This window comes from Ranitomeya imitator, chromosome 2, assembly GCF_032444005.1.
Source record: "Ranitomeya imitator isolate aRanImi1 chromosome 2, aRanImi1.pri, whole genome shotgun sequence".
NCBI lineage: Eukaryota > Metazoa > Chordata > Amphibia > Anura > Dendrobatidae > Ranitomeya > Ranitomeya imitator.
Window position 1 is genome coordinate 758283728 of NC_091283.1, and position 27067 is coordinate 758310794.

Here is a 27067-nt window from a genome sequence, read left to right on the forward strand (position 1 = left end):
GCAAAGGGTGTACCGCCGTGCCGTTAGTTCGGCACGGTGGTTTTTTTTTGCCCCCTTTGCGTGGTTTTGCTTTAGGGTTTTGTAGACTGCAAAGTTCGCTTTACTATCCTCGCTCTGTCCTAGAATATCGGGCCCCACTTTGCTGAATCTATTTCATCCCTACGTTTTGTCTTTTCATCTTACTCACAGTCATTATATGTGGGGGGCTGCCTTTTCCTTTGGGAAATTTCTCTGGGGCAAGTCAGGCCTATTTTTCTATCTTCAGGCTAGCTAGTTTCTTAGGCTGTGCCGAGTTGCCTAGGTAGTTGTTAGGCGCAATCCACAGCCGCTTTTTGTTGTGTTTAGGATAGGATCAGGTGTGCAGTCTACAGAGTTTCCACGTCTCAGAGCTCGTTCTTGTATTTTTGGGTATTTGTCAGATCACTGTGTGCGCTCTGATCGCTAAGCACACTGTGTTTCTGGATTGCCTTCATAACACCTGTCATTAGCAAACATAACGGTACAAGGAGCCAAACTAATGATTCTCAATAGAGGGAAAGAAAAAGTTCTGACATCATTTATTTTTTTTTTTTCTGCTCTGTGTTCACTTTTTTTTTTCCCCCTAGACATTTGGGTGATTCTGGACACAGGTGTGGACATGGATATTCAGGGTCTGTGCTCTTCAATGGATAATCTCGTTATAAATGTACAAAAAATTCAAGATACTATTGATCAGAAATCTATGTTAGAACCAAGAATTCCTATTCCTGATTTGTTTTTTGGAGATAGAACTAAGTTTCTAAGTTTCAAAAATAATTGTAAGCTATTTCTGGCCTTGAAACCTCATTCTTCTGGTAATCCTATTCAACAGGTTTTGATTATTATTTCTTTTTTGTGCGGCGACCCTCAAGACTGGGCATTTTCTCTTGCGCCAGGAGACCCTGCATTGAGTAGTGTCGATGCGTTTTTCCTGGCGCTCGGATTGCTGTACGATGAGCCTAATTCAGTGGATCAGGCTGAGAAAAATTTGCTGGCTTTGTGCCAGGGTCAGGATGATATAGAAGTATATTGTCAGAAATTTAGGAAATGGTCAGTACTCACTCAGTGGAATGAATCTGCGCTGGCAGCTTTGTTCAGAAAGGGTCTCTCTGAGGCTCTTAAGGATGTCATGGTGGGATTTCCTATGCCTGCTGGTTTGAATGAGTCTTTGTCTTTGGCCATTCAGATCGGTCGACGCTTGCGCGAGCGTAAATCTGTGCACCATTTGGCGGTACTGCCTGAGGTTAAACCTGAGCCTATGCAGTGCGATAGGACTATGACTAGAGTTGAACGGCAGGAATACAGACGTCTGAATGGTCTGTGTTTCTACTGTGGTGATTCCACTCATGCTATTTCTGATTGTCCTAAGCGCACTAAGCGGTCCGCTAGGTCTGCCGTCATTGGTACTGTACAGTCCAAATTCCTTCTGTCCATTACCTTGATATGCTCTTTGTCGTCGTTTTCTGTCATGGCGTTTGTGGATTCGGGCGCTGCCCTGAATCTGATGGATTTGGATTATGCTAAACGTTGTGGGTTTTTCTTGGAGCCTTTGCGGTGTCCTATTCCATTGAGAGGAATTGATGCTACACCTTTGGCCAAGAATAAACCTCAATACTGGGCCCAGCTGACCATGTGCATGGCTCCTGCACATCAGGAAGTTATTCGCTTTCTGGTGTTGCATAATCTGCATGATGTGGTGGTGTTGGGGTTGCCATGGCTACAAACCCATAATCCAGTATTGGATTGGAATTCCATGTCGGTATCCAGCTGGGGTTGTCAGGGGGTACATGGTGATGTTCCATTTTTGTCGATTTCGTCATCTACCCCTTCTGAGGTCCCAGAGTTCTTGTCTGATTATCAGGATGTATTTGAAGAGCCCAAGTCCGATGCTCTACCTCCGCATAGGGATTGTGATTGTGCTATCAATTTGATTCCTGGTAGTAAATTCCCTAAAGGTCGATTATTTAATTTATCCGTGCCCGAACACGCCGCTATGCGCAGTTATGTGAAGGAATCCCTAGAGAAGGGACATATTCGCCCATCGTCATCACCACTGGGAGCAGGGTTCTTCTTTGTAGCCAAGAAGGATGGTTCGCTGAGACCGTGTATTGATTACCGCCTTCTTAATAAGATCACTGTTAAATTTCAGTATCCCTTGCCATTGTTATCTGACTTGTTTGCTCGGATTAAGGGGGCTAGTTGGTTCACTAAGATAGATCTTCGTGGTGCGTATAATCTGGTGAGAATCAGGCAAGGAGATGAATGGAAAACTGCATTCAATACGCCCGAGGGTCATTTTGAGTATCTAGTGATGCCGTTCGGACTTGCCAATGCTCCATCTGTGTTTCAGTCTTTTATGCATGACATCTTCCGTGAGTATCTGGATAAATTCCTGATTGTTTACTTGGATGACATTTTGATCTTCTCAGATGATTGGGAGTCTCATGTGAAGCAGGTCAGAATGGTTTTTCAGGTCCTGCGTGCTAACTCTTTGTTTGTGAAGGGATCAAAGTGTCTCTTCGGTGTGCAGAAAGTTTCATTTTTGGGGTTCATCTTTACCCCTTCTACTATCGAGATGGATCCAGTTAAGGTCCAAGCCATCCAGGATTGGATTCAGCCGACATCTCTGAAAAGTCTGCAAAAGTTCCTGGGCTTTGCTAATTTTTATCGTCGCTTCATCTGTAATTTTTCTAGCATTGCCAAACCATTGACCGATTTGACCAAGAAGGGTGCTGATTTGGTTAATTGGTCTTCTGCTGCTGTGGAAGCTTTTCAGGAGTTGAAGCGTCGTTTTTGTTCTGCCCCTGTGTTGTGTCAGCCAGATGTTTCTCTTCCGTTCCAGGTCGAGGTTGATGCTTCTGAGATTGGAGCAGGGGCGGTTTTGTCACAGAGAGGTTCTGATTGCTCAGTGATGAAACCATGTGCTTTCTTTTCCAGGAAGTTTTCGCCCGCTGAGCGTAATTATGATGTGGGCAATCGAGAGTTGCTGGCCATGAAGTGGGCATTCGAGGAGTGGCGTCATTGGCTTGAAGGAGCTAAGCATCGCGTGGTGGTATTGACTGATCATAAGAACTTGACTTATCTCGAGTCTGCCAAGCGCTTGAATCCTAGACAGGCCCGTTGGTCGTTATTTTTTGCCCGCTTCGACTTTGTGATTTCGTACCTTCCGGGCTCTAAAAATGTGAAGGCGGATGCTCTGTCTAGGAGTTTTGTGCCCGACTCTCCGGGTTTATCTGAGCCAGCGGGTATCCTCAAGGAAGGAGTCATTGTGTCTGCCATCTCCCCTGATTTGCGGCGGGTGCTGCAAAAATTTCAGGCGAATAAACCTGATCGTTGTCCAGCAGAGAAACTGTTCGTCCCTGATAGGTGGACTAATAAACTTATCTCTGAACTTCATTGTTCGGTGTTGGCTGGTCATCCTGGAATCTTTGGTACCAGAGAGTTAGTGGCTAGATCCTTCTGGTGGCCATCTCTGTCACGGGATGTACGTACTTTTGTGCAGTCCTGTGGGATTTGTGCTAGGGCTAAGCCCTGCTGTTCTCGTGCCAGTGGGTTGCTTTTGCCCTTGCCGGTCCCAAAGAGGCCTTGGACACATATTTCGATGGATTTCATTTCTGACCTTCCCGTTTCTCAAAAGATGTCAGTCATTTGGGTGGTCTGTGATCACTTTTCTAAAATGGTCCATCTGGTGCCCTTGGCTAAATTGCCTTCCTCCTCTGATTTGGTACCTTTGTTCTTTCAGCATGTGGTTCGGTTGCATGGCATTCCTGAGAATATTGTTTCTGACAGAGGTTCCCAGTTTGTTTCAAGGTTCTGGCGAGCCTTTTGTGGTAGGATGGGCATTGACCTATCCTTTTCCTCGGCTTTCCATCCTCAGACTAATGGCCAGACCGAACGAACCAATCAGACCTTGGAAACATATCTGAGATGTTTTGTTTCTGCAGACCAGGATGATTGGGTGTCCTTTTTGCCGTTGGCTGAGTTCGCCCTTAATAATCGGGCCAGCTCGGCTACCTTGGTTTCTCCATTTTTTTTGCAATTCTGGGTTCCATCCTCGTTTCTCTTCAGGACAGGTTGAGTCTTCGGACTGTCCTGGTGTGGATTCTGTGGTGGATAGGTTGCAGCAGATCTGGACTCAGGTAGTGGACAATTTGATCTTGTCCCAGGAGAAAGCTCAACTTTTCGCTAATCGCAGACGCCGTGTGGGTCCCCGACTTCGTGTTGGGGATCTGGTTTGGTTATCTTCTCGTCATATTCCTATGAAGGTTTCCTCTCCTAAATTTAAACCTCGTTTTATTGGTCCGTATAGGATTTCTGAGGTTCTCAATCCTGTGTCTTTTCGTTTGACCCTCCCAGACTCCTTTTCCATACATAATGTATTCCATAGGTCGTTGTTGCGGAGATACGTGGCACCTATGGTTCCATCTGTTGAGCCTCCTGCCCCGGTTTTGGTGGAGGGGGAATTGGAGTATATTGTGGAGAAGATTTTGGATTCTCGTGTTTCTAGACGGAAACTCCAGTATCTGGTTAAATGGAAGGGTTATGCTCAGGAAGATAATTCCTGGGTTTTTGCCTCTGATGTTCATGCTTCCGATCTTGTTCGTGCCTTTCATGCGGCTCATCCTGGTCGGCCTGGGGGCTCTGGTGAGGGTTCGGTGACCCCTCCTCAAGGGGGGGGGGTACTGTTGTGAATTCTGTGGCTGAATTCACTCCTGTGGTCACAAGTGGTACTGCAGCTTCTGAGCTTCCTCCCTCAGGTGTTCTGGTGAGCTCGTTAACTGCTTCATTACTTAACTCCGCCTGATGCTGCTATCCTTGCTCCTTGTCAATGTTTCAGTGTTGGATCTGAGCTTCTCCTGATTGTTCCTGTGACCTGCTGCTCTGTATAGCTAAGTGCTTTTTGTTTTTTTTGTTGCTTTTTTTCTGTCCAGCTTGTCTTTTGTTTTGCTGGAAGCTCTGAGACGCAAAGGGTGTACCGCCGTGCCGTTAGTTCGGCACGGTGGGTTTTTTTTGCCCCCTTTGCGTGGTTTTGCTTTAGGGTTTTTTGTAGACTGCAAAGTTCGCTTTACTATCCTCGCTCTGTCCTAGAATATCGGGCCCCACTTTGCTGAATCTATTTCATCCCTACGTTTTGTCTTTTCATCTTACTCACAGTCATTATATGTGGGAGGCTGCCTTTTCCTTTGGGAAATTTCTCTGGGGCAAGTCAGGCCTATTTTTCTATCTTCAGGCTAGCTAGTTTCTTAGGCTGTGCCGAGTTGCCTAGGTAGTTGTTAGGCGCAATCCACAGCCGCTTTTAGTTGTGTTTAGGATAGGATCAGGTGTGCAGTCTACAGAGTTTCCACGTCTCAGAGCTCGTTCTTGTATTTTTGGGTATTTGTCAGATCACTGTGTGCGCTCTGATCGCTAAGCACACTGTGTTTCTGGATTGCCTTCATAACACCTGTCATTAGCAAACATAACACCTTCCCATCAGCCCCGTCACTCCCTGTTCTTGTTCTCGCACACGCGCCTCTCTGCCAACCTCAGAGAAAGTCATGTCTGGCTTTACTCGCATGCGCTCTCGCAGTGCCTGTTTCATCATTGCATCACGCAGTCCCATCACCAGCTGATCCCTGAGCACCACATCAACTGACCCAACCCCAACACTGTCCTTTAGTTTGATAGCAGGGTGAAGTTCTTGTAAGGCGCTCATGAATTGGGTCACGGTCTCCCCCTCTTGTTGTACCCTGTGAAACAGTCGCATGCAAAGTTCCCCTACGTCAGTGGGGTCCCCATGCGTCTCCTCAAGTATGTGCTGCACTTTGTCCAGGGTATCTCTCTCCCAGGGGGACCTATGCATGACAGAATCCCGCGCCTCCCCCTCCAGGGCCATCAATGCAATTTCCGCCTCCAGGGCTGGTGTCATGGAATGCATCCGCATCATTCCCCAGATACGCTCCGTCCAACTCCACAGCATTACATTGTTCCCTGTGAACCTTGGCAAATTATTCAACATGGCTCCCAGGGAAATTCTAGACCTGGGAACTTCCCCAGCTGCTTGGTCTGCCCTTTCCGCGCTACCGTGTGACATCCTGCCAACTACGCCAAATGTAATAGTATGCAGGTACTGTGTGTGTCACCACGGAACAGACAGACCAACAGAGGGGTTTATTAACAGGAATCAAGTTGTCCTCACAGGGAGGAAGCAGTAGAATATAACTAACAATAAAACAGTGCAAAAATCTGGGAGTCAAACAGTGTAACAGAAGTAAGCAGAATTTCCTGAGAAAAGAACACTTATCAGTCTGATGAGGACTTGCTTGAAGGGTCATCTTCTCCAACGTAGGCGCCGAGAAACAGCGGCACTTGTCTTCCCTCTGTTGTCTGTGTGCTGAGTAGTCTCTAGGAATCCGCTGCCTGGGGTTTCGGGAGTTAATGTGGTATGCACAGGCTCTGAGTTTTTAGCTTTTACAGTACAGCCTATCCCAAGAAAACGATGGTCAGTCTATTATTAAGTCTTTCACCAGGACTCAAGGGCTCTGCACCGATACCGTGGGTACCAGGGGTCACAGTCTTTGCACTGATACCATGGTTACCAGGGGGTCACAGTCTCTGCACGGGCCAATGTCTCTACACGGGTCTCAAAGCGCCCCTCTCCAGTCACAGCAGAGTCCGCTTTCATGTACTCACAAGATGCAGTCTTTCTGGGCAATCTCCCTGTATTTGTCCTCTGACCGGGAGCTCTCTCTCTCCCGGAGCGCAGCTGCACCCTGCTCTGACCGCTGTTCACGCTGCTCTGACCCTTGCGCACGCCCCTTTCCTGCTCTCTGCCCGGGTTCTTTCATGTCCCAGTCTCTAAGTCTGCACCCTGGGGAACCTGTAGCACAGCTCAATGGTTCCAGGCACGGAGCTGAGAAGGTAACCGCCCCCGGACTCTTCTTGTGCTTCACCTCCTTACACGGGGGAAAGCATGATGTTGTTAATTGTGATAGATAGGTCAGGTAAGGAAGATCTGTGAGATGGAGGAAAGATGATGAGTTCAGATTTGGCCACATTGAGTTTGAAGAAGCGAGAGGAGAAGAAGGAGAATATGGCTGATAGACACTCTGTATTCTGGACTGCAGAGTTGACGTCTGGGCCAGAGAGGTAGATCTGAGTGTCATCAGCATAAAGGTGGTACTGGAATCCATGGGACTTTATGAGCTGTCCCAGGCCAAGTGTATAGATTGAGAAGAGTAGGGGTCCTATAACAGAGCCTTGGGGGACTCCAACAGAGAGAGTGGAATGAGGAGGTAGTGTGGGAGATGCTGAATGTGCGGTTGGAAATGTATGAGGAGATCCAGGATAGAGCAAGATCTTTGATGCCAAAGGAGGAGAGGATCTGTAGTAGGACGCAATGGTCAACTGTGTTGAAAGCAGGGGACAGGTCTAGGAGGAGGAGTATAGAGTATTGTTCGTTAGCTTTGGTTGTAACTAGGTTGTTAGTAAATTTAGTCAGGGCTGTCTCAGTGAAGTAATGGGGCGGAAACCAGATTATAGATTATCAAAGAGCAAGTTAGATGAGAGGTGAGAGGAAAGTTCGGCGTGGACGTGCTGCTCCAGTTGTTTGGAAGCAAATGGGAGCAGCAATATTGGGCGATAGCTGGACATAGCGGTTGGTTCCAGGGTTGGCTTTTTAAGGATAGGTGTGATTGTGGCATGTTTGAAAGCAGAAGGGAAGGTGCCAGAAGTTAGCGATAGGTTGAAGAGGTGGGACATGGATGGGAAAGAGTGGTGGTGAGGTTGGGGAGGAGGTGGTATGGGATGGGGTTGAGCGCACAGGTGGTGAGGTGCGATTTAGAGAGGAGACAATTAATATATAACTGTTTATAACTCTGAACTATGTATAACTATGGATAACTCTGCACTATGTATAACTATGGATAATGCTGCACTATGTATAACTATGGATAACTGCACTATGTATAACTGCACTAACTCAGCACAATGTATAACTACACAACTCTGCACTATGTATAACTATATATAACTCTGCACTGCGGATAACTCTGCACTATGTAAAACTATGTTTAACTCTGCGCTATGGATAACTCTGCACTATGTATAACTCTGCACTATGTATAACTATGGATAACTCTGCACTATGTATAACTCTGCACTATGTATAACTATGGATAACTCTGCACTATGTATAACTATGTATAACTCTGCACTACGGATAACTCTACACTATGTAAAACTATGGATAACTGCACTATGTATAACTATGTATAACTCTGCACTATGTAAAACTATATATAACTGCACTATGGATAACTCTGCACTAAGTATGACTATGTATAACTCTGCACTATGTATAACTCTGCCCTATGTATAACTCTGCCCTATGTATAACTATGTATAACTCTGCACTATGTATAACTATGTATAACTGCACTATGGATAACTATGTATAACTCTGCACTATGTATAACTATGTATAACTCTGCACTATGTATAACTATGTATAACTGCACTATGGATAACTATGTATAACTCTGCACTATGTATAACTATGTATAACTGCACTATGGATAACTATGTATAACTCTGCACTATGTAAAACTATATATAACTGCACTATGGATAACTCTGCACTATGTATAACTATGTATAAGTGCACTATGTATAACTCTGCACTATGTATAACTATGTATAACTCTGCACTATGTAAAACTATACATAAGTGCACTATGGATAACTGCACTATGTGTAACTATGTATAACTGCACTATGTATAACTCTGCCCTATGTATGACTCTGCACTATGTATAACTCTGCACTATGTAAAACTATGGATAACTCTGCACTATGTATAACTCTGCACTACGGATAACTGCACTATGTATAACTATGGATAACTCTGCACTATGTAAAACTATGGATAACTGCACTACGATAACTCTGCACTATGAATAACTATGGATAACTGCACTATTTATAACTATGTATAATTCTGCTCTATGGATAACTATGGATAACTCTGCACTGACTCTGCACTAACTCTGTGTCTAATCCTTCAGGACCTGGCGCCTTTGCAGTATCAGACCACGCCCACTTGTAGGAGGGGCTACGAAGATTGACATCTACACATCACCGCCCATTCCACTAGAATCCCGGAAGCCGGGCGGTAGAGGTGTCACTTAGCCACGCCCATTCACGAAGCAATTTCTCGTCATTGGTTCCGTCACTTTTGAGTGGCCTGTTTTAGTCACGCCCCTTCAGCGCCGCTGTGCGCCGAGGTCCGGAGCGCTTCCAGTTGAGAGATGGCGGCTACGGCAGGTAGATCTCGGCTGCTGGTGCTCTCACGGAGCGTCGCGGGGCTGACAGCGGGCTTTCCCGGACTTGGAGTCAGCAGACAACGGCCTCACAGGACGGTGAGTGAGCAGGGACGCGCCGGCCGGCGGGTGGGGGACAGGGGAAAGTGTGTGCGCTGTGTGAGGAGCAGGAGGGAGTCGCCCGGGGCGGGGTGTCCAGGGAACTCCCGTGTGGTGCGGCAGCGGTGGTTGCGTTAGTAACTAGTGGCGGTGTTCCCCCGGAGCTGCGCCTGCCTCCTCCCCAGTGAGTGGGCGCAGGCTGAGAGGGGGAGCCTCCCGTGCTGCAGGGCAGCGGCTGACAGCTCCTTGTCTGCAGTGTGCCCTGGACATGTGCTCCTGCCTGTGCCCAGCGCTGCCAGGCGGGGGACAACTTTCTGTGCTGGCAGAATACTGCAGTGCCGGGGCGCCCCTCACCCACACTGGGCTAGGCAGCAGCACACCGGGGCATTTATTGCCCGTCACGTCCCATACAGGACCATGCAGACCATTACCTAGCTTGGCACAGGTCCTGAATGGGCACCGTGTGATAGGGGGCACACCAATCTGATCAGCCTTATTCCCCTGCAGCAAGTGACCTGGTGATGGGGGCTGACGGCCTGCTGCCACCGGAGTGTGAAAGGATGCACGCTGCATGGCTGACCGCCTCCTCAGATAGTGTGTATATATAATATATACATTTATTATACACAATCTCCTTCCCCTGGCACGTGGCGGCTGCAGATCACCCATGTGCCACAGTGGGCAGCGCTGCCAGTGCTGGTTGTCCCCGCGGTACCCGGCTCAGTACAGATGGTGGGTAGCTTCCTAGCGCTGCCTCCCGTCATCTTGTGACATGTTGGATCCCCCATAGCTCGGCGCCCGCTGCCGCCTTCATGGTGGATGTGTTCCTGTTGCATCTTCATGGATACAGGGAGTTACTTATTGATTGTTACTCATGTATATATGTTTTCTCCCGCTTCGTTTATTCCAGATAACTCGCCATTTGGTTGAATAAAATCCTTAATATTATGTACAAAGTTTATTCTAATATATCATAGATGGAATGGTACCCGTGATCATGGTCTTGGTTGGCATTCTCCTGGAGGTTTTCCCTTTGGTTCAGAACAGTTGATGCTCCTGGGATTATTTGTGTAGATATTTAGCACTTAAGCGTTTTAGTTGCTACCTATGAATGATGAATTACCTGCAATGTCATAATTGGCGTATAGTCATGTAACATTTTTAAGCACCAATTCATTAACTTGTTTTCACCCATTATCCGCAGGATTGGTGGTGCCTTGGAATGGGGATTTCTTATCCCCCAAAAATACAAGTGCAGGAATTGGCAGCCCCATAAGGAATGAATGGAGAGGCAGATGAGCATGCGCACTACTACTGCATTGTGACGGGGATCTGCCAATCAGTGCGGGTCCCGGCAGTTGGACGGCCGCCAATCAGCAAGTTGTCACCTATCCTATAGATAAGTGGTAACTTGTTTTCATTGGAAAACTCTTTGAAGGCTGGGATAGATGATGACTTTTGGTCATGCGGACATAAGATTCTCCGTTCTGCTACTACATTTTAGCATAATGCAGGTGATGGGGGGCTGCAATGTGCCCGCTAGGTACAGCAACAAGATGGTTGCAGAAAGTTGGGAACAATTGGCTGTTTTACAACTTGCTTGTTGCAGTACCTTTATCTGAATTATGCTACAATGTTGCAGTAACATAAATGGATCTTTGTCTGCATGGCCTGTCCAGCCTCAGCCCAAAAGGACATTTATCTTTAATCCACAGAATGTGACAAAGGTTGGATCACTGGATAGCCCACCTACTGATCGCTATAGGGGGTCCCGGTGCCTTGTAGTTCCTCACTGCGCTGCCAGCACACGCATGCTCTATTTCCACTCCACTCAATCTCTTCTATAAAGAGACAACCTGGGACCCCCGTTTTGGAGATTGGAGGGGTTCCCTCAGTGTGGCCTCCAACAATCCTATGTTTATCATGTATCCTGTGGATGTGATAAATATTCATCTTCAATTGCGTTTTTTTTTTTCAATTATTCTGCCCAGGAAATTTTCCCCAAATTATGGCTACAATACAAATTTATTTACGGTAAGTATGAGGCGTAGCCCATTACTGTGCCGTGGCCCTTCTGTTCTAGGTACAGGAGTTTTGTTAGGATCACTTAAAAGCGGTGTGACTGTGGTGTACGTCAGGGGTGTCAAACTGCATTCCTCAAGGGCTGCAAACAGGTCATGTTTTCAGGATTTCCTTGTACTGCACAGGTGATAATTTAATCACCTAAACACATAATGATTACAGGACCTTGTGCAAAGCTAAGGAAATCTTGAAAACACGCATGGTTTGCAGCCCTCGAGGAATGCAGTTTGACACCCCTGGTGTACGTAATGTCACCATACAGCACCTTTATTAGCTCTTAGGCCTCTTTCACACGTCCGTTGCAATGCGTTGGGCCGACGGACGTTGTGAATTTACTGCACAACGTTGGCAGCGGATGCAGTTTTTCGACGCATCCGCTGCCCGTTCTGGAGACCGGGGAGGAGGGGGCAGAGTTTCGGCCGCTCATGCACGGTTGAAAATGGCGGATGCAACGTACAAAAAAAAGTTACATTGAACTTTTTGTGGGACGAAGGTCCGCCAAAACACGACGGATCCATTGCACGACGGATGCGACGTGTGGCGATCCGTCGCTAATACAAGTCTATGGGAAAAAAACGGATCCTGCAGGCACATTTGCAGGATCTGTTTTTTTCCCAAAACGACGTATTCCGATGGATCTGTAAAGATGGAAGTGTGAAAGAGGCCTTAGGGTTATGTAGCCATTCTCCCTGGTGGCATGAGCCTACGGGACCTTGGCAATGTTATGCATCACGTTTAATAATGCAGGTACTGAATATAATTTTTTTTTTTTTAGCATGCTGATGAGTTCACATAATTGTGCCAGTCATTGCACTGGCTGCCCATACATTATAGGATCCGATTTAAACTGCTTGTTCTCGCACACAAAGCTCTCCACAGTGTGGCACCCCCTACATCTCCTCCCTCATGTTTATCTGCTTGCCCGTTCTTAACATCCGCACTAATCTGTACCTCCCTCTCTTGGCCCCAAGACTTCTCCTGAGTTGCACCAATACTTTGGAGTGCGCTACCCTAAGAAATTGGGCCGAACTACAACTTAGGGCAGTCTCTCACGTCCAGATACGGAAAAATCGGTACCGGAATTGTCCGTGTGCCGGTGCGTTTCTGTGGCACACGTGTGCCGCCCGTGTGCCCACTGGGTACCACACGCACCGTGCCGGAGACAGCGCTAAAGTTTAGCGCTGTCCCCGGCATCGTGCTGAAGCCCCATTCATATCTTCCCTGCAGCAGCGTTTGCTGTAGAGAAGATATGAATATTAGTGTGTAAAATCAATATCCAGGTCCCAACCCCCCTCCCACCCCCTGTGCGCACCCCCCCGCCCGCGTGATTAAAATACTAACCTAGCTTCCGGATCCCTTACAGCGTCCTGTCCTGGCCGCACCTTGTACTGTATGAGCGGTCACGTGGGGCCTCTCATTTACAGTAATGAATATGCGGCTCCACCCCTTTGGGAGGTGGAGCCGCATATTCATGATTGTAATCGGCGGCCCCACGTGACCGCTCATACAGTGCAAGGTGCGGCCAGGAGAGGACGCTGCGAGGGATCCGGAAGCTAGGTGAGTATTTTAATCACAGCGAGGGGGGAGGGGGGGTGCACAGGGGGTGGGGACCTGGATATTGATTTTACACACTAATTTTCATATCTTCTCTACAGCAAACGCTGCTGCAGGGAAGATGTGAATCGCGGCTTCAGCACCAGTGGGGGGGGACAGCGCTTAATGTAGCGCTGTCTCCTGCACGGCACATGGACTGCACACGGACAACGTGCGTGTGCGGTACGTGTTTTACACGGACCCATTGACTTTAATGGGTCCGTGTAATCCGTGCGCTCCCACGAACACTGACATGTCTCCGTGTTTGGCACACAGAGACACGGTCCGCAAAGAATCAATGACATCTGAAAAGATGCATTGATTTTAATGTGTCTACGTGTGTCAGTGGCTCTGCTACGTGAGGAAACTGTCACCTCACGTACCGGAGCCACTGACGTGTGAAACCGGCCTTACACAGTTCAACTCTCCAATTATTAAAGGGGCTCTCCAGCTTAGGATAACACCTGCCCTCCCCCCCCCTTCAACACCAAAACCCTCCCAACTGAGGCTTGTTTGGGGGGTGGGGGTGGGGAAACAGGAACAAGTTACGCCTAAAATTATAATCATTGTGAAGATTTTCATCTTTTGTTTTTATTAGTTGAACCGTATTTATTGTCAGTATAAAGCTTGCCTTTTTTGCCCACAGCTGCCTATCATAATTAAGCTTTCACTTCATGAACTGCTCTTGAAATGTCACGCTGCACTGTGATTGGACGTTACCAGATACAAGGTCAATTTTACGTTTAGATAGTTTTTAATAAATGAGGAACAGATGTTGTGTTTAGGGGAACCATGCTGTTTGCAACACATCAAGACAAGTGAGATGTCCAGGACTGAAAATTGTCATAATTTTTGTTTTTCTAATGGACTTCCCCTTTAACCAAGGGATGCAGTCAGCGTGTGTTTGTGTTCTCCCGCTCTTTTCCCTGAACAGGTGGTTTAGGTGAATCGTTGTCCGTAAAGCGGGCGCAGCATTGTCCGGCAGCCGGAGTCGTGCACTCGCCTTTTCCTCTGTTGGCACTTTCCTGTCTGCATTCTGGCAGGGGAACATTGCAGCTATTTTTGGATGGAAGCATCTCATTAATAAAATATAATTGTGTTAATATGGAATATCTTTTTGGAACGTTGTTGGTGAAATGAGCAGAGCGCTGCTGATGGACAGGAAGTGGTGTGTAGCCGAGGACCGGATGGATTATAGAGCCCTCGAAATTCTCTTGTCTGTGGTCACAACTCCGCAAAATGTTGTCCACATATCTGGACATTATTTGTAAATACATGATCTGTTAGTGGGGGAAGGGCTGTTTCCTTCTGCTTCACTCTAAAATTTCGATACTGGCACCTTGTGTTCAGTATATATTGAAGACTATATTATTTGCAATGAGAAAACGTCATCCTTAAAGGGGTTTTCCCATGTTATAAAGGGATGGTGTAACCCTAGTATATTACTTGATGGTCTTTGGGTATCTGACTTTGACGCATTGATGTAGTGTAGCATCATTCATGTTTTCCCTTTGTAGTAGCTACTGTTGAATGGGGATTGTGTTCCATGTGGCCGGGAGCTTGGCTGTTCAGTGTCAAGTTAAAAGCCCTCTCCTCTGGAGCATCATGGCGGAGCCAATCCTTTATATCCACCATCCCACCTTCTTGTTGTCCCTCTTTATCCACCTTCATCCTCTTTGACAGTTCTGGCTTCATAAGGCCAAAGAAGGTTCTGTGTAGATGGAAACCAAGCAGGTGGGAAGGTGTTCTTAAAGTGAACCTGTTGGCAGGATTTTGCTAGGTAAACTACAGGCATTGTCTGGTTGGCAGTGTTAATCAGTCTGTCTCTATGATGAGGACCATGTTTGTGCTTCGGGGCCTGTGGGCTTTCTTTCCTTGGTCTCTCTGGCCTAGAGCAGGAAGATAAGACCCTGCCTACAGTCCCGCCCCGGAGCACGGGCATCTCATTAGCTGAAAACCAGACAAGATTTCTGCACCCCAGGTATCATTTTAATCAGTGTAACCGCACCAACCCGACACTGTCGGTAGTTTACTTAGCAAAATCCAGCTCACAGGTTCCTTTTAATATTTGGCCCTGCCATGATGCACCGAGCGGCGTCCTTGGTTTGAACAGTCATTCTGTTCTGACAGTCCCTCGAAGTCTAAGGTCACAGACACATTTTTCTATCATCTGAGAAAATCGATCCAATTATGCTAATCACACTCTTATCAGATTTTCTCAGTTGTGCACAATTTTTAAAAAAAAAAAAATCCCTATTTTCTCCATGCTGTCAGTCTGTGAAAATGGGACTGCACTCGGGTGTTTTTTTTTTTTTTTGTCTTCATGGACCTATAGACATAAATGGCGGACCTATAGACATAAATGGCCTAGTGTGATCTGAGTTTGATGCAGTTTGTGCATGCTGCTGCTATTTTTTCTTTGACCACAAGGTCCTTGGAAAATATCGGCCGTATAGAATAACATGGCGACGAGCGCTATCCATCACAACCGTTGATGGTACTCGTCTGATTTTGACCATCATCTGCACAAGCCCTTTGGCTGGGGCTACACAGCGACATGCAGATTGCCATGTTGTATTCTGACAACACATATTTGATTTTTCTAGTGTTCTCATTGCAACCTAGTGCAATTGTGACTTCTAATCCAAAGTAGTTCCATTTTCAGTTACTAGTCACATGTAGCATGCAGCATGCTTTCTATAGACTTCTATGTGCGTTGTCTGAAATGCAGCTGTTATTTTACAACAAAATCAAACGCTTAGATACGCAAATTGCCTCTACAGAGAGGAAGAGCACTTGAACTTATATAGCGCCACCTGTTGGATCCTACAAGTCACTATCAACCCTTAGGGCAGTCCCACACGTCCAGATAATTCCGGTACCGGAAAAAATAGGTGCCGGAATTATCCGTGTCTGTGTGCCCTACGTTTCTGTGGTACATCAGTGTGCCGCCCGTGTGCCCACTGGGTACCACACGCATGTTGCTGGGTACCACACGTACCAGCATCTGGTGCTGAAGCTGCGATTCATATGTTCCTTGCAGCAGCGTTTGCTGCAGGGAAAATATGAATATTAGTGTTTAAAATGCAGATCCAGGTGCCCAACCTGTGCGTCCCCCCGGTGTGATTAAAATACTCACCTAGCTTCCGGATCCCTCGATGTAGCGTCCTCTCCTGGCCACAGCGTCTCCTGTATGCGGTCACGTGGGGCCGCCAATTACAGTACTGAATATGCGGCTCCGCCCCTTTGGATCTGCATTTTAAACACTAATATTCATATTTTCCCTACAGCAAACGCTGCTGCAAGGAACATATGAATCGCGGCTTCAGCACCAGTGGGGGGGACAGCGCTTAATGTAGCGCTGTCTCCTGCACGGCACACGGACTGCGCACGGACAATGTCCGTGTGCGATACGTGTTTTACACGGACCCATTGACTTTAATGGGTCCGTGTAATCCGTGCGCTCCCACGAACACTGACATGTCTCCGTGTTTGGCACACGGAGACACGGTCCGCAAAAAATCAATGACATCTGAAAAGATGCATTGATTTTTATGTGTCTACGTGTGTCAGTGGCTCCGGTACGTGAGGAAACTGTCACCTCACGTACCGGAGCCACTGACGTGTGAGACTGGCCTTAAATGAGTCTTGAGATATGACTTGGGGTAAAAGCCAGATCCGAATCTGTTTGCAGACACTGTGTTCCTCCTAACTAGTCACACGACAACTTAGGCCTCTTTCACACTTCAGTTGTTTGGCGTCAGTCTATAACTGCCATTTTCCTCAAATAACGGATCCGTCAATTTTTTTTGACGGATCCGTTATTTTCCCATAGACTTGCATTAGCGACGGATTGTGACGGGTGGTCGTCCGTTCCATCCGCCATGCGACGGATCCGTCAAAATTTGGCGGACGTTTTCTGAAAATAGACGGACATTGAAACGTTTTTTGTTAACGCCGAAATGGCCGATCGCGACGGATCCGTCGCGTCCGCCATTCCATAGAATGGCCGCCTATGGGCGACGGATCCGTCGCCCCAATCCGTTTTTTCAATTGCGCATGCTCCGAAAAGTAGATACTTTTCCCAGACAACCCCCAAGTAACGGATCCGTCAAAAAAACGGATCCGTTAGAACCGTTTTCTCAACAATTGTGACGAATCCGTCAATATGTCGGTAGTGACTGACGCCAAACAACTGAAGTGTGAAAGAGGCCTTACACAACACACAGCGCTCCAGCCTAGAAGTGGATGCTGTTCTAGATCAGCCATGTGTGCTCTTTATTCGTGAAATCAGTGGAGGTCTTAGATTCTGGACCCCCACTGTTCAATAAGTCATGGCATGTCTTAGAAGTATGTTATCACCATATTCCACATTAGATAAGAAACCCCTTTAAAACATAACATGGAAAAGCTGCTGACGCAGTTGTTTTTTAAATTTTTCATCCAACTTCATTAACATTTTATAAAGTTTTTCATTTTATTAAACTACAGATATAGCAATAATAACTATATCCGTACATGTGTTAAAGAAGGAATGGAAAGCCTAGTCTTTTTTTTTTTTTTTTCCCCAACTCAAAAACTTGGCAGATTTACTGCACCCTGTTCCAACAGCCACATTGGCAGTCCATGGCCACCGGACTAGACGCGTGATGTTGCGCCAGGCCTACTTATCCTTTAGTTCCACTCCAAAAGTAACAGACGTCTCTGCTTTTCGGACCTCTATGAAAGTGACATTGGGCTAAGTGCCACAATTATATGGATTGTCTGGCTTTTTACTTTTTGATGCCACTGTGGTAACATTGCAGCAATATTTTTTTTTTTTAATTCTTTCTCAAAATGACATAAGTAGTGTGTGAATGCTGCCTTATGTAGGTTTATAATCCAAAACCAATGTTCTTAATGCCCGTGTACTGATTTTACCTTGTCTGTGCACCTCTAGGCCATGTTGTTCTGTCTCCTTTTCATCAGTTTACTGTGTGGCAACAAGCGCCTATGTGGGGGCTGAAAGTGGCCATGTGGGGGGTGTTATGTGCCTAGGACTTGATTTGCTGTTCTATCTTTTAGTAGGAGAGTGATTATTTATATACAGTACTACCATTTTATACTTGCAATCCACTGAGTTGCGATCATAAAAATGTTGGGCTCTTTGTGCTTATTTTGATCAGTGTGTGTGAGCCCATCGACCAATGGCAAGGCTACCTCTTTTAGATGGGACCCTACATTAAAGGGGTTGCTGGCCTTAGAATGACTACAGACTTGTACCGTATGTGACTGCAGACATGAGGACTTTCTTGTGGCAGGCATTTAACCACAAGTATATGGTGTTTTTGTTTTTTTTCTTAAATTTATGTGCCGGCTAGATGTTTGCAGACTCGCTTCATGCAAGTGTTCAGATGACCCTAGTGGCGATCAAACGTATTGGGAAAATGTGTTATCTGAGCATGCTCGTGTGCTAACCTAGTGGCTTTAGTGTGCTCGAATACTATACTCGAGTCCCCGCAGCTGCATGTTTTGCTGCTATTCATCAGCCGCGACACAGGCAGGGATTGCATGTTTTGTGGCTGTCGGACAGCCGTGAGACATGCAGCTGCCCGGATGCGAACATAGTATTCGAGCACGCTAAAACCACTAGCTTAGCACACAAGCATGCTCAGATAACACCTTATCCGAGTACATTCGCTCATCCGTAATGGACACGTCTAGTGGAAATGTGGCCAGAAGTATGCAAATCACATACAATGAATTCTTACTCCCGACACCTGAGAATCCTCAGTGCACGCAATGTGAGGACTCAAATGTCTGCAGTCACAATGAGGGCAAACTTCTGCCCTAAGGTTGGACAACCCCTTTAAATGCTAACTTCTCTCTGCAGCAATCCCTTAAGTGAACAAGATGAGAATCGAATTCAGTTTTTTTTTTTTTTTTTAATTAATACCAGTTTTGGAAAGGTGGGTTGAACGGCCTTGAAAATAGCCTTACCCCCTTACCCCTTGTGACTTTTTGCATTACCAGCCTAGCTAGATAGGAATGAGAGACTCGGATCTGCACATTTGTTCTCTCCGACATGCCGGTGGCTTTTTGTCAAGGCTAAAAGGTTTGCGTGTGATATTTGTGCAGTTAATCTGTTGTGTAGCAGTTTTGGTAAATGTCCCCCGTGTATTCTGCTCTGTAGTAGGAGTGTCCTGCATGCCCAACGGTGACGGTCGCGGGTCACACCCAAGTGACAACACATTACCTGGGTAATCACAACTATGGAATGCTGAACTCACCAGGAATATACCAGTTTTCAGTCCTAAAATACATTTCTACCCTTCCATCCCCCACCCATTAACTTTGCACTCAGCGGGAGGAGCGGACATGACATGATGGTTGGATTTTGCCTTCTGGGGATGTTACTCATGGTGTAACATGAGACCATGTAGTCTGCTGGAATCTATGTGCAGGGTTGTGTGTACCTTTTATTATAGGGGAGCAATCCAACTTCACCAGAAAGCTTGGCATTTCCTCTGCAGATTTATGGTAGTCTCTAGTCCTAAGGATAAACTTTGAAAGTTCAATTTCCAGAAAAACCCTTTTGGCTTCCTCTCTGATCTTTGACTCTGACCCTCCCCCCCCCCCCCCTTCCATCTGCAGGACGAGTATGTTATGGTAAATATAGTTAATAAAAAATACCTATGTGTATCCTGTAAGGTTTCTTTACTCCAGACAATGAATATTCGTATGAAAGTTAATGCAAGATTGTTACCCAGTATCGGCAGGCCCCCGAGAGCCAACTACCAGCTGTTTGGCATTGATTCTCATCTTTTATATAGGCGTAGAAATGATTTTTGGGTTAGCACTAGTGATGAGCGTACGTGCTTAAATAAGGTGTTATCCGAGCATGCTCTGGGGCTAACCGAGTGACTTTAGCGCTTTTGCAGCATTTTTCACCCATTAAAAGCAATGGCTCAAGCAAAAAATGCTGTAAAAAAAAAAAACTCAGGTATCGGGTTTTGTTACGTTTTTGGTGCCAAAACCTGATGAAGTTGAATCATTATATTTTTTTTATGCACTAAACTTTATTAGCAAGCACAAGAAACAAAACGTACAAAGACAAGAGAGTAGGAAAAAATGCATAAAAAAACGCACTGTGAACACAGCCTTATTGCTGCAGTTTGGTCAGGGTACAATTCTCTCTTGTACAAGCTGATAGTTTAGTGAATAAAAAAAAAAAAATCATCTTGTACAAGAGAAATGTACCCTGACAAAACCGCAGCAATAAGGCTGTGTTCACAGTGCGTTTTTTATGCGGTCTTTTTTTTTTTTTTTTCCTACTCTTGTCTGAAATCTCAGACTGTAAAACACAGATGAAAACTTGCAGCGGTCAAGTATATGTTTGGCACATCACTGTTCCAGGAAAATAAATACCGGAGGATGCTTATTTTTACTATTTTGTAAATTTTCCCTCTACTACTGTCGTTTTTAAATCGCAGACCGCTCCTTTAAATTATAATAATAATAATAATAATAATAATTTTTATTTATATAGCGCCAACATATTCCGCAGCGCTTTACAAATTATAGAGGGGACTTGTACATACAATAGACATTACAGCATAACAGAAATACAGTTCAAAACAGATACCAAGAGGAGTGAGGGCCCTGCTCGTAAGCTTACATACTATGAGGAAAAGGGGAGACACGAGAGGTGGATGGTAACAATTGCTATAGTTATTCGGACCAGCCATAGTGTAAGGCTTGGGTGTTCATGTAAAGCTGCATGAACCAGTTAATTAATTTTTTTTTTTTTTTTTAATATAGGCCACACAGGGATCGTTAGGTTAATGCATTGAGGCGGTAGGCCAGTCTGAACAAATGAGTTTTTAGGGCACGCTTAAAACTGTGGGGATTGGGGATTAATCGTATTATCCTAGGTAGTGCATTCCAAAGAATCGGCGCAGCACGTATAAAGTCTTGGAGACGGGAGTGGGAGGTTCTGATTATTGAGGATGCTAACCTGAGGTCATCAGCGGAGCGGAGGGCACGGGTAGGGTGGTAGACTGAGACCAGAGAGGAGATGTAGGGTGGTGCTGAGCCATGGAGTGCTTTGTGGATGAGGGTAGTAGTTTTGTACTGGATTCTTGAGTGGATGGGTAACCAGTGTAATGACTGGCACAAGGTAGAGGCATCGGTGTAACGGTTGGTGAGGAATATGATCCTGGCAGCAGCATTCAGGACAGATTGGAGCGGGGAGAGTTTGGTAAGAGGGAGGCCGATTAGTAGAGAGTTACAATAGTCCAGACGAGAATGAATAAGTGAAACAGTAAGAGTTTTTGCAGAGTCGAAAGTAAGAAAAGGGCGAATTCTAGAAATGTTTTTGAGATGCAGGTAAGAAGAGCGAGCCAGTGATCGGATGTGGGGGGTGAATGAAAGGTCAGAATCAAGGATGACCCCAAGGCAGCGGGCATGTTGCTTTGGAGTAATGGTGGAACCGCAAACGGAGATGGCAATGTCAGGCAAAGGTAGGTTAGTAGAGGGAGAAAACACGAGGAGTTCAGTTTTTGACAGGTTTAGTTTCAGATAGAGGGAGGACATGATGCTAGAGACAGCGGTAAGACAATCACTGGTGTTTTCTAATAAGGCAGGCGTGAGATCAGGAGAAGAAGTGTATAGTTGGGTGTCGTCAGCATAGAGATGGTACTGGAAGCCAAATCTACTGATTGTTTGTCCAATAGGGGCAGTATACAAAGAGAAGAGGAGGGGGCCTAGGACTGATCCTTGAGGAACCCCAACAGTAAGGGGAAGGTGAGAGGAGGAGGAACCAGCGAAACATACAGTGAAGGATCGGTCAGAGAGATAGGAGGAGAACCAGGAGAGAACGGTGTCCTTGAGGCCGATGGAGCGGAGCATAGTGAGGAGGAGCTGATGATCCACAGTATCAAATGCTGCAGAGAGATCCAAGAGAATTAGCATGGAGTAGTGACCATTAGATTTAGCTGTTAGTAGGTCATTAGAGACTTTAGTGAGGGCAGTTTCAGTAGAGTGTAAAGAGCGGAAACCAGATTGAAGAGGGTCGAGAAGAGAGTTATCTGAGAGATAGCGGGTAAGACGGGAGTGGACCAGGCGTTCGAGGAGTTTAGAGATGAAGGGAAGATTAGAGACAGGTCTATAATTAGCGGCACAGTTTTGGTCGAGGGATGGTTTTTTAAGTAATGGATGTATGATGGCATGCTTAAATGAGGAGGGAAAAATACCGGAAGTGAGGGAAAGGTTGAATATTTTTGTTAGGTGAGAGGTGACAGCCGGGGAAAGGGACTGGAGGAAATGTGACGGAATGGGGTCACTGGTGCAAGTGGTCGGGCGAGAAGATGCAAGGAGCCTGCTTACTTCTTCTTCTGTAACTGGTTCAAAGTCAGAGAGTGAACTAGATGCAGTGGGGGAGGGAGGACAGTGCATGGTATTAAATTGTATGTATGTACCGTATGTATATATTATATCTCTCTAGATCTCTATCATACTTGTAATACATCTGCACTCTTACCTAATGAATGAGTTCTCCAAGGATAGAGAGTCTGCAGTGAATCAGATGTAATTTCTAGTATAGAGAACACTTAAACAGTAAAGGTTTAATGCACATGCACCCCAGGGACTATAGGAAAGGCCAGTAAAAACTGCTGAATGAGTTCTTAGGCATTTGCCAGGTATTACAGTAGATAGTGTGTGATGGACATCCTGCAGGCTTCCTGTAGTTACTTATTTTCAGACTAAAGTTTTAACAGTGATAGCCGCACAGCCAGCTCTTCCCTCTCCTAGTGTATCCTCACCCACCCCCTGCAGACTGTGAGCCCTCGCGGGCAGGGTCCTCCCTCCTTATGTACTCGTGTGCCTTGTTATCTGCTCATGTTTAATGTATTTGTCTATATTTGCCCCGTATTCACATGTAAAGCGCCATGGAATAAATGGCTCTATAAAAATGTATAATAATAATAATAATAATAGTGGGGGAAAAGTACCGTAGTTTTTTTTTTCTTTTTTGTTTTTTCCTACAGGTCCTGCCTTTCTTTGCCATTTTTTCTTTTCTCTCTTTTTTTTTTTTTTTTTTTTTTTTTACTGTTTGGGGGTTAAAGTTTCTGTATATGAAAAAGATAGCCGTAGGCACTACTATAAGTTTGTGGTGCACAAGCAGGTGCCCAAACCGTGAAATATTATAGATAGACTTGGCACACACGTGGTAAAATGCAAATGAGAATTTAATAGTAGGAGAGTACATACAGTATTGACGTTTCGGTCACAAATTAGACCTTCATCAATGTACCTCTCATAGAGCATTTCATAGTTCTATGGGTCAACAGGGGTTTAATCCCACTTCAGGCCAGGGTCAGTTCAAGAAAAAGGCCGTATATGGCTCAAGTGCGGCGATTATCGGACGCGGTATTCAACCTGGACCCGTTGAAGCGCATTGCGCGCGAAACGGCCGTCATCCAGTTCACTCCCTGCACCCTCTTGTTTTACTTGCAGCCCGAAAGGCATGTCCTTACTCCGATATATGGAAGAATAAAGGATTTTTAATACATCGCTTGGTGAGTGACACCTTTTCTTTGGATGTCTACCGTAATATGAATTGCTGTTTGGTAGAGCACCACAGTGCGATTGCATTCCACCGTTGGTCCGATTGCCATGAGAGATTTTGATCGCTACAGTAAATTGCTCACTTGAAAGCCATCACAAACCATCTACCCTGGTGCCATACTTTTTTTTTTTTTCTTTTTATATGAATGATATTATTACATGATATGCCAAAAAAGTGGTGACAGATTCCCTTGAACTGTTATGCCCCGTTAAAATAATAAAGCTTATACACTTCTCCCGAGTTGGCTCAATTCCTGCGGTGTCGTCACTCACGGTCTCAGAGCTGCGATGCGGTGTTGCGATGTCCAATCATCGCTGGCGTCACTGTCTCCATCTTCGGACAAACTGAACCTGAAGATTAAGTCCGGGATGAGCTGCAGCCCTCGTTTCCTCTTTGTTCACTTGTCTGAAGGCAGGGACAATGACGTCAGCGATGATTAGGCATCACAACACCGCATCACAGCCCTGGGGAGAGTGAGTGCTGACATCGTGGGAACGGCATCGGAGGGAGTATATGCTTTATTATTTAATTGGGGTTGAGCATTTATTTTAAGAAAGGGTTGTTCTAGTATTGGACAACCCTTTTAAAGATGACACATTTCATTTTGTATTTTGGTCCCCCCCAAAAAATCTCAGACTCCTCTATTTCCCTGACTTCGGACTCCCCAGCACTGGTCACTACTGAGCATGTATGTGCATAAAGTGCAGCACAAATTAATCTCAACTAAAAGCTGAGATCCTTAGATCAGGAACAGAACCAACATTTATAGAACATTTCATCACTTTCCCAAATTATTATGAAAACATTGACCGCACATCCTGCATTCTACTACTGTACCAAATTTATTATATATTTTTGGAGGCAGTCCATTTTATACCGACTCCAACTCCGATTCCACCCAAATGGACACCAACTCCATAGCCCCTGTAGCCAGCTATTCAGTCAATTCTTGTTTAAGGGATTTTCATCCATTCTTCCTTTCATCAGAAACTAAGTATTTGTACACTGTTCAGGTCATTACTCAGTGGAGGATTCACTTGAATCCGGTTTTTAGGGGGTTTAGAGTGGAAACCCTTAATGTACTTAGGACCTTAGAATAAACATTAAATTAATATAGACCAAAATCGCTGAACATGATTCAGCCAACAGTATGGGGGTAACTCTACTCTCTCCCTACAAATGTCGGGAGAGATAAAGGTCCGGACTGTCAATCTTTTTGATCTCTAAGAGATGAGCCACTGCCACAGGAGTTTGTCAGCTGCTTTCTCGTAGAGGACACAGGAGCACTGCTGTGTATGCGGGAGGCTGGCGAGGTAACTGATCATTCAACAGGCAGCTATATAAAGTTTATGGGGGGCTTGTGTTTATGCAGACAACCGGTGGGGAACTGACTGAGCACAGACTGACTTCTATAGGCATAAGTGAAGTTGTAGGGTTGGGAGACCCGCTGATGATCTGTGCTTTACGGTCTGTGCTTGGACGGAGTTTCCTGGACGTCTGTATGAACCTTTAATCTCGTGTTTTGATTCTTAAATGTGTAACGCTTTTTTTAAACCAGATTAATGATCCAGGAGACAACTGAATCTTCTGTAGGGTTTCTACATGTGAAGAAATCTCCCCAAGGCCTTTTAGGAAAGTATATTGTTATAGGGCCTGAAACAGAACGTTGCTAGGATGCAACATCTACATCATTCGAAAAGAGAATGAATGCCTTCATTGGCCAATTATGATCCTAACTAGGCTAGCTGTGCTACACGCATGTGTCCGGGGCAGACACATTCCTCGTAGTATTCCCTTGACGTCATTGGGGCTGGCAGACGGCTTCATTTCTGTTCTATTCGCTGTGGAGAGAACAGATCAGAAACACATGTTACATACTGGAGCAATATTCTGAGTGGCCAGTGAGGCTTGGTGCAGGCGGTATCCTAGTCTCTTGTCGGAAGTATTCTTGCTGATTTCATGCTCCCTGAACCAGAGGCAGCATGAACTTGAGTCAGTCTCCTACATTACTAACATCTGTTTTCTTGTTTGTTCTATTGATACAAATATATACGGTAGTTTAAAGCATTGTCTGAGTTTGTAGTTTTAATGAACATACTGTAAAACATCCAGCTAATTTTATGTGCATACAAAATAGTCTTCACGTAGATTCCGCCTGGAAGTCGCCAGAAGAGCTCTAAAAACATTAGCTATAATGGACATATGCACAACAATATCAAAACGACTTGCTGTGTACACTCAGTCATTTTGTCTTTTTTATTTTTTAAAAAGACTTTGAAAGCCATGAAATGGCCAAATAAAGTGACCTGACCATTATTAAGGTGACTTCTCTTGTAAACTGTCATGGATATAAAAATGAAATTAATATAAGACAATGCCAGCGACAAAACCACTGCAAAAAAAAAAGTCAAAGACGTTTCAGGAAAAGCAGTGTCAGCATATTCCTGAAGCATCTTCTAGTTCAAAAATTGTGGGTACAACCTGACGTCTAAAAGACGCCTTAAGTAAATTCCCGTGTAAGAATTTCTCCTTGTTACTGGAATGTTTTTTTTTTTTTTTTTTTTCTCAGTAGGCACAATTTTGGCTGTTGTAAAACGTTTTTCTTTTTCTTTTTTTCATTTTTTTTTCTTCTCTTTAGCTTTTTTTTTTTTTTTTACTGCCTTCAGCTTGAACTCGAACCATGGTGACATCTTGTGCAAGCCTAGAGAGGCCACCAGGGTCCTCGCTGCTGTTACCTTGATAATATCAAGCCATCGGGTTGCTGGTCTAACTCTTTTCCTTGTTAGGAGGCCTTTATACACAGATGGTTGTCTGATCCTACCGATAATCGTCTGGTTCAGTTGACTTTGAGGTGTATGGGGGTCTTGAGTTGCACATGGAGAGTTTTTCTTGCAATCTTTGCTAGGTCCAGTTGTATGACCTCCTCATCTAGGTTCAGGTTTGGGTTATATTTTTACAGATTTTGAGTTTCAGCCAGGACTTGACAACGACTTTATATTTTTGTACCGAAGTTTTAATCCATGTAGAGTTTATGGATATCTTTGTCAATTGAAGCAAATATTGAAAGGTTCGAAAATATCATTCATGTTGGTGCAGAATGTCAGGTTGTAGCTATCTGCAGCAGAAACCTAACACCAAATACTGGTATGGAGGCCAAGCAATGCCAATAGGTCCATCTACCCGAAATTCTAAGTTATCAGGAAACAGGAGGTGAAATTGCCTACATTTTTGCAGCACTGTTTTTTCAGGGGGTTTGCTAACGCCTCTGCAGACTGCATAATTACTTTTTTTTTTTTTTTATATTGTTCTCCATCCATTTCTAGGTTTATTGTTAAACATACCTTGTTTGGCACATGGAAAGACGTTA

General features: G+C 45.3%; 1 protein-coding gene across 2 annotated transcripts in view; it reads left to right on the forward strand.

The window, feature by feature from the left end:
* The first annotated feature begins 9260 nt into the window (after positions 1-9260).
* The window catches only part of MCU (mitochondrial calcium uniporter), a 127284-nt gene continuing 109477 nt past the window's right edge, over positions 9261-27067 (forward strand). For both annotated transcript variants that reach the window (XM_069753327.1, XM_069753328.1), the window contains exon 1: positions 9261-9416. In XM_069753327.1, the coding sequence (XP_069609428.1) occupies positions 9306-9416 (111 nt within the window). In that variant the 5' untranslated portion in view covers positions 9261-9305. The remainder of the gene's footprint in view (positions 9417-27067) is intronic.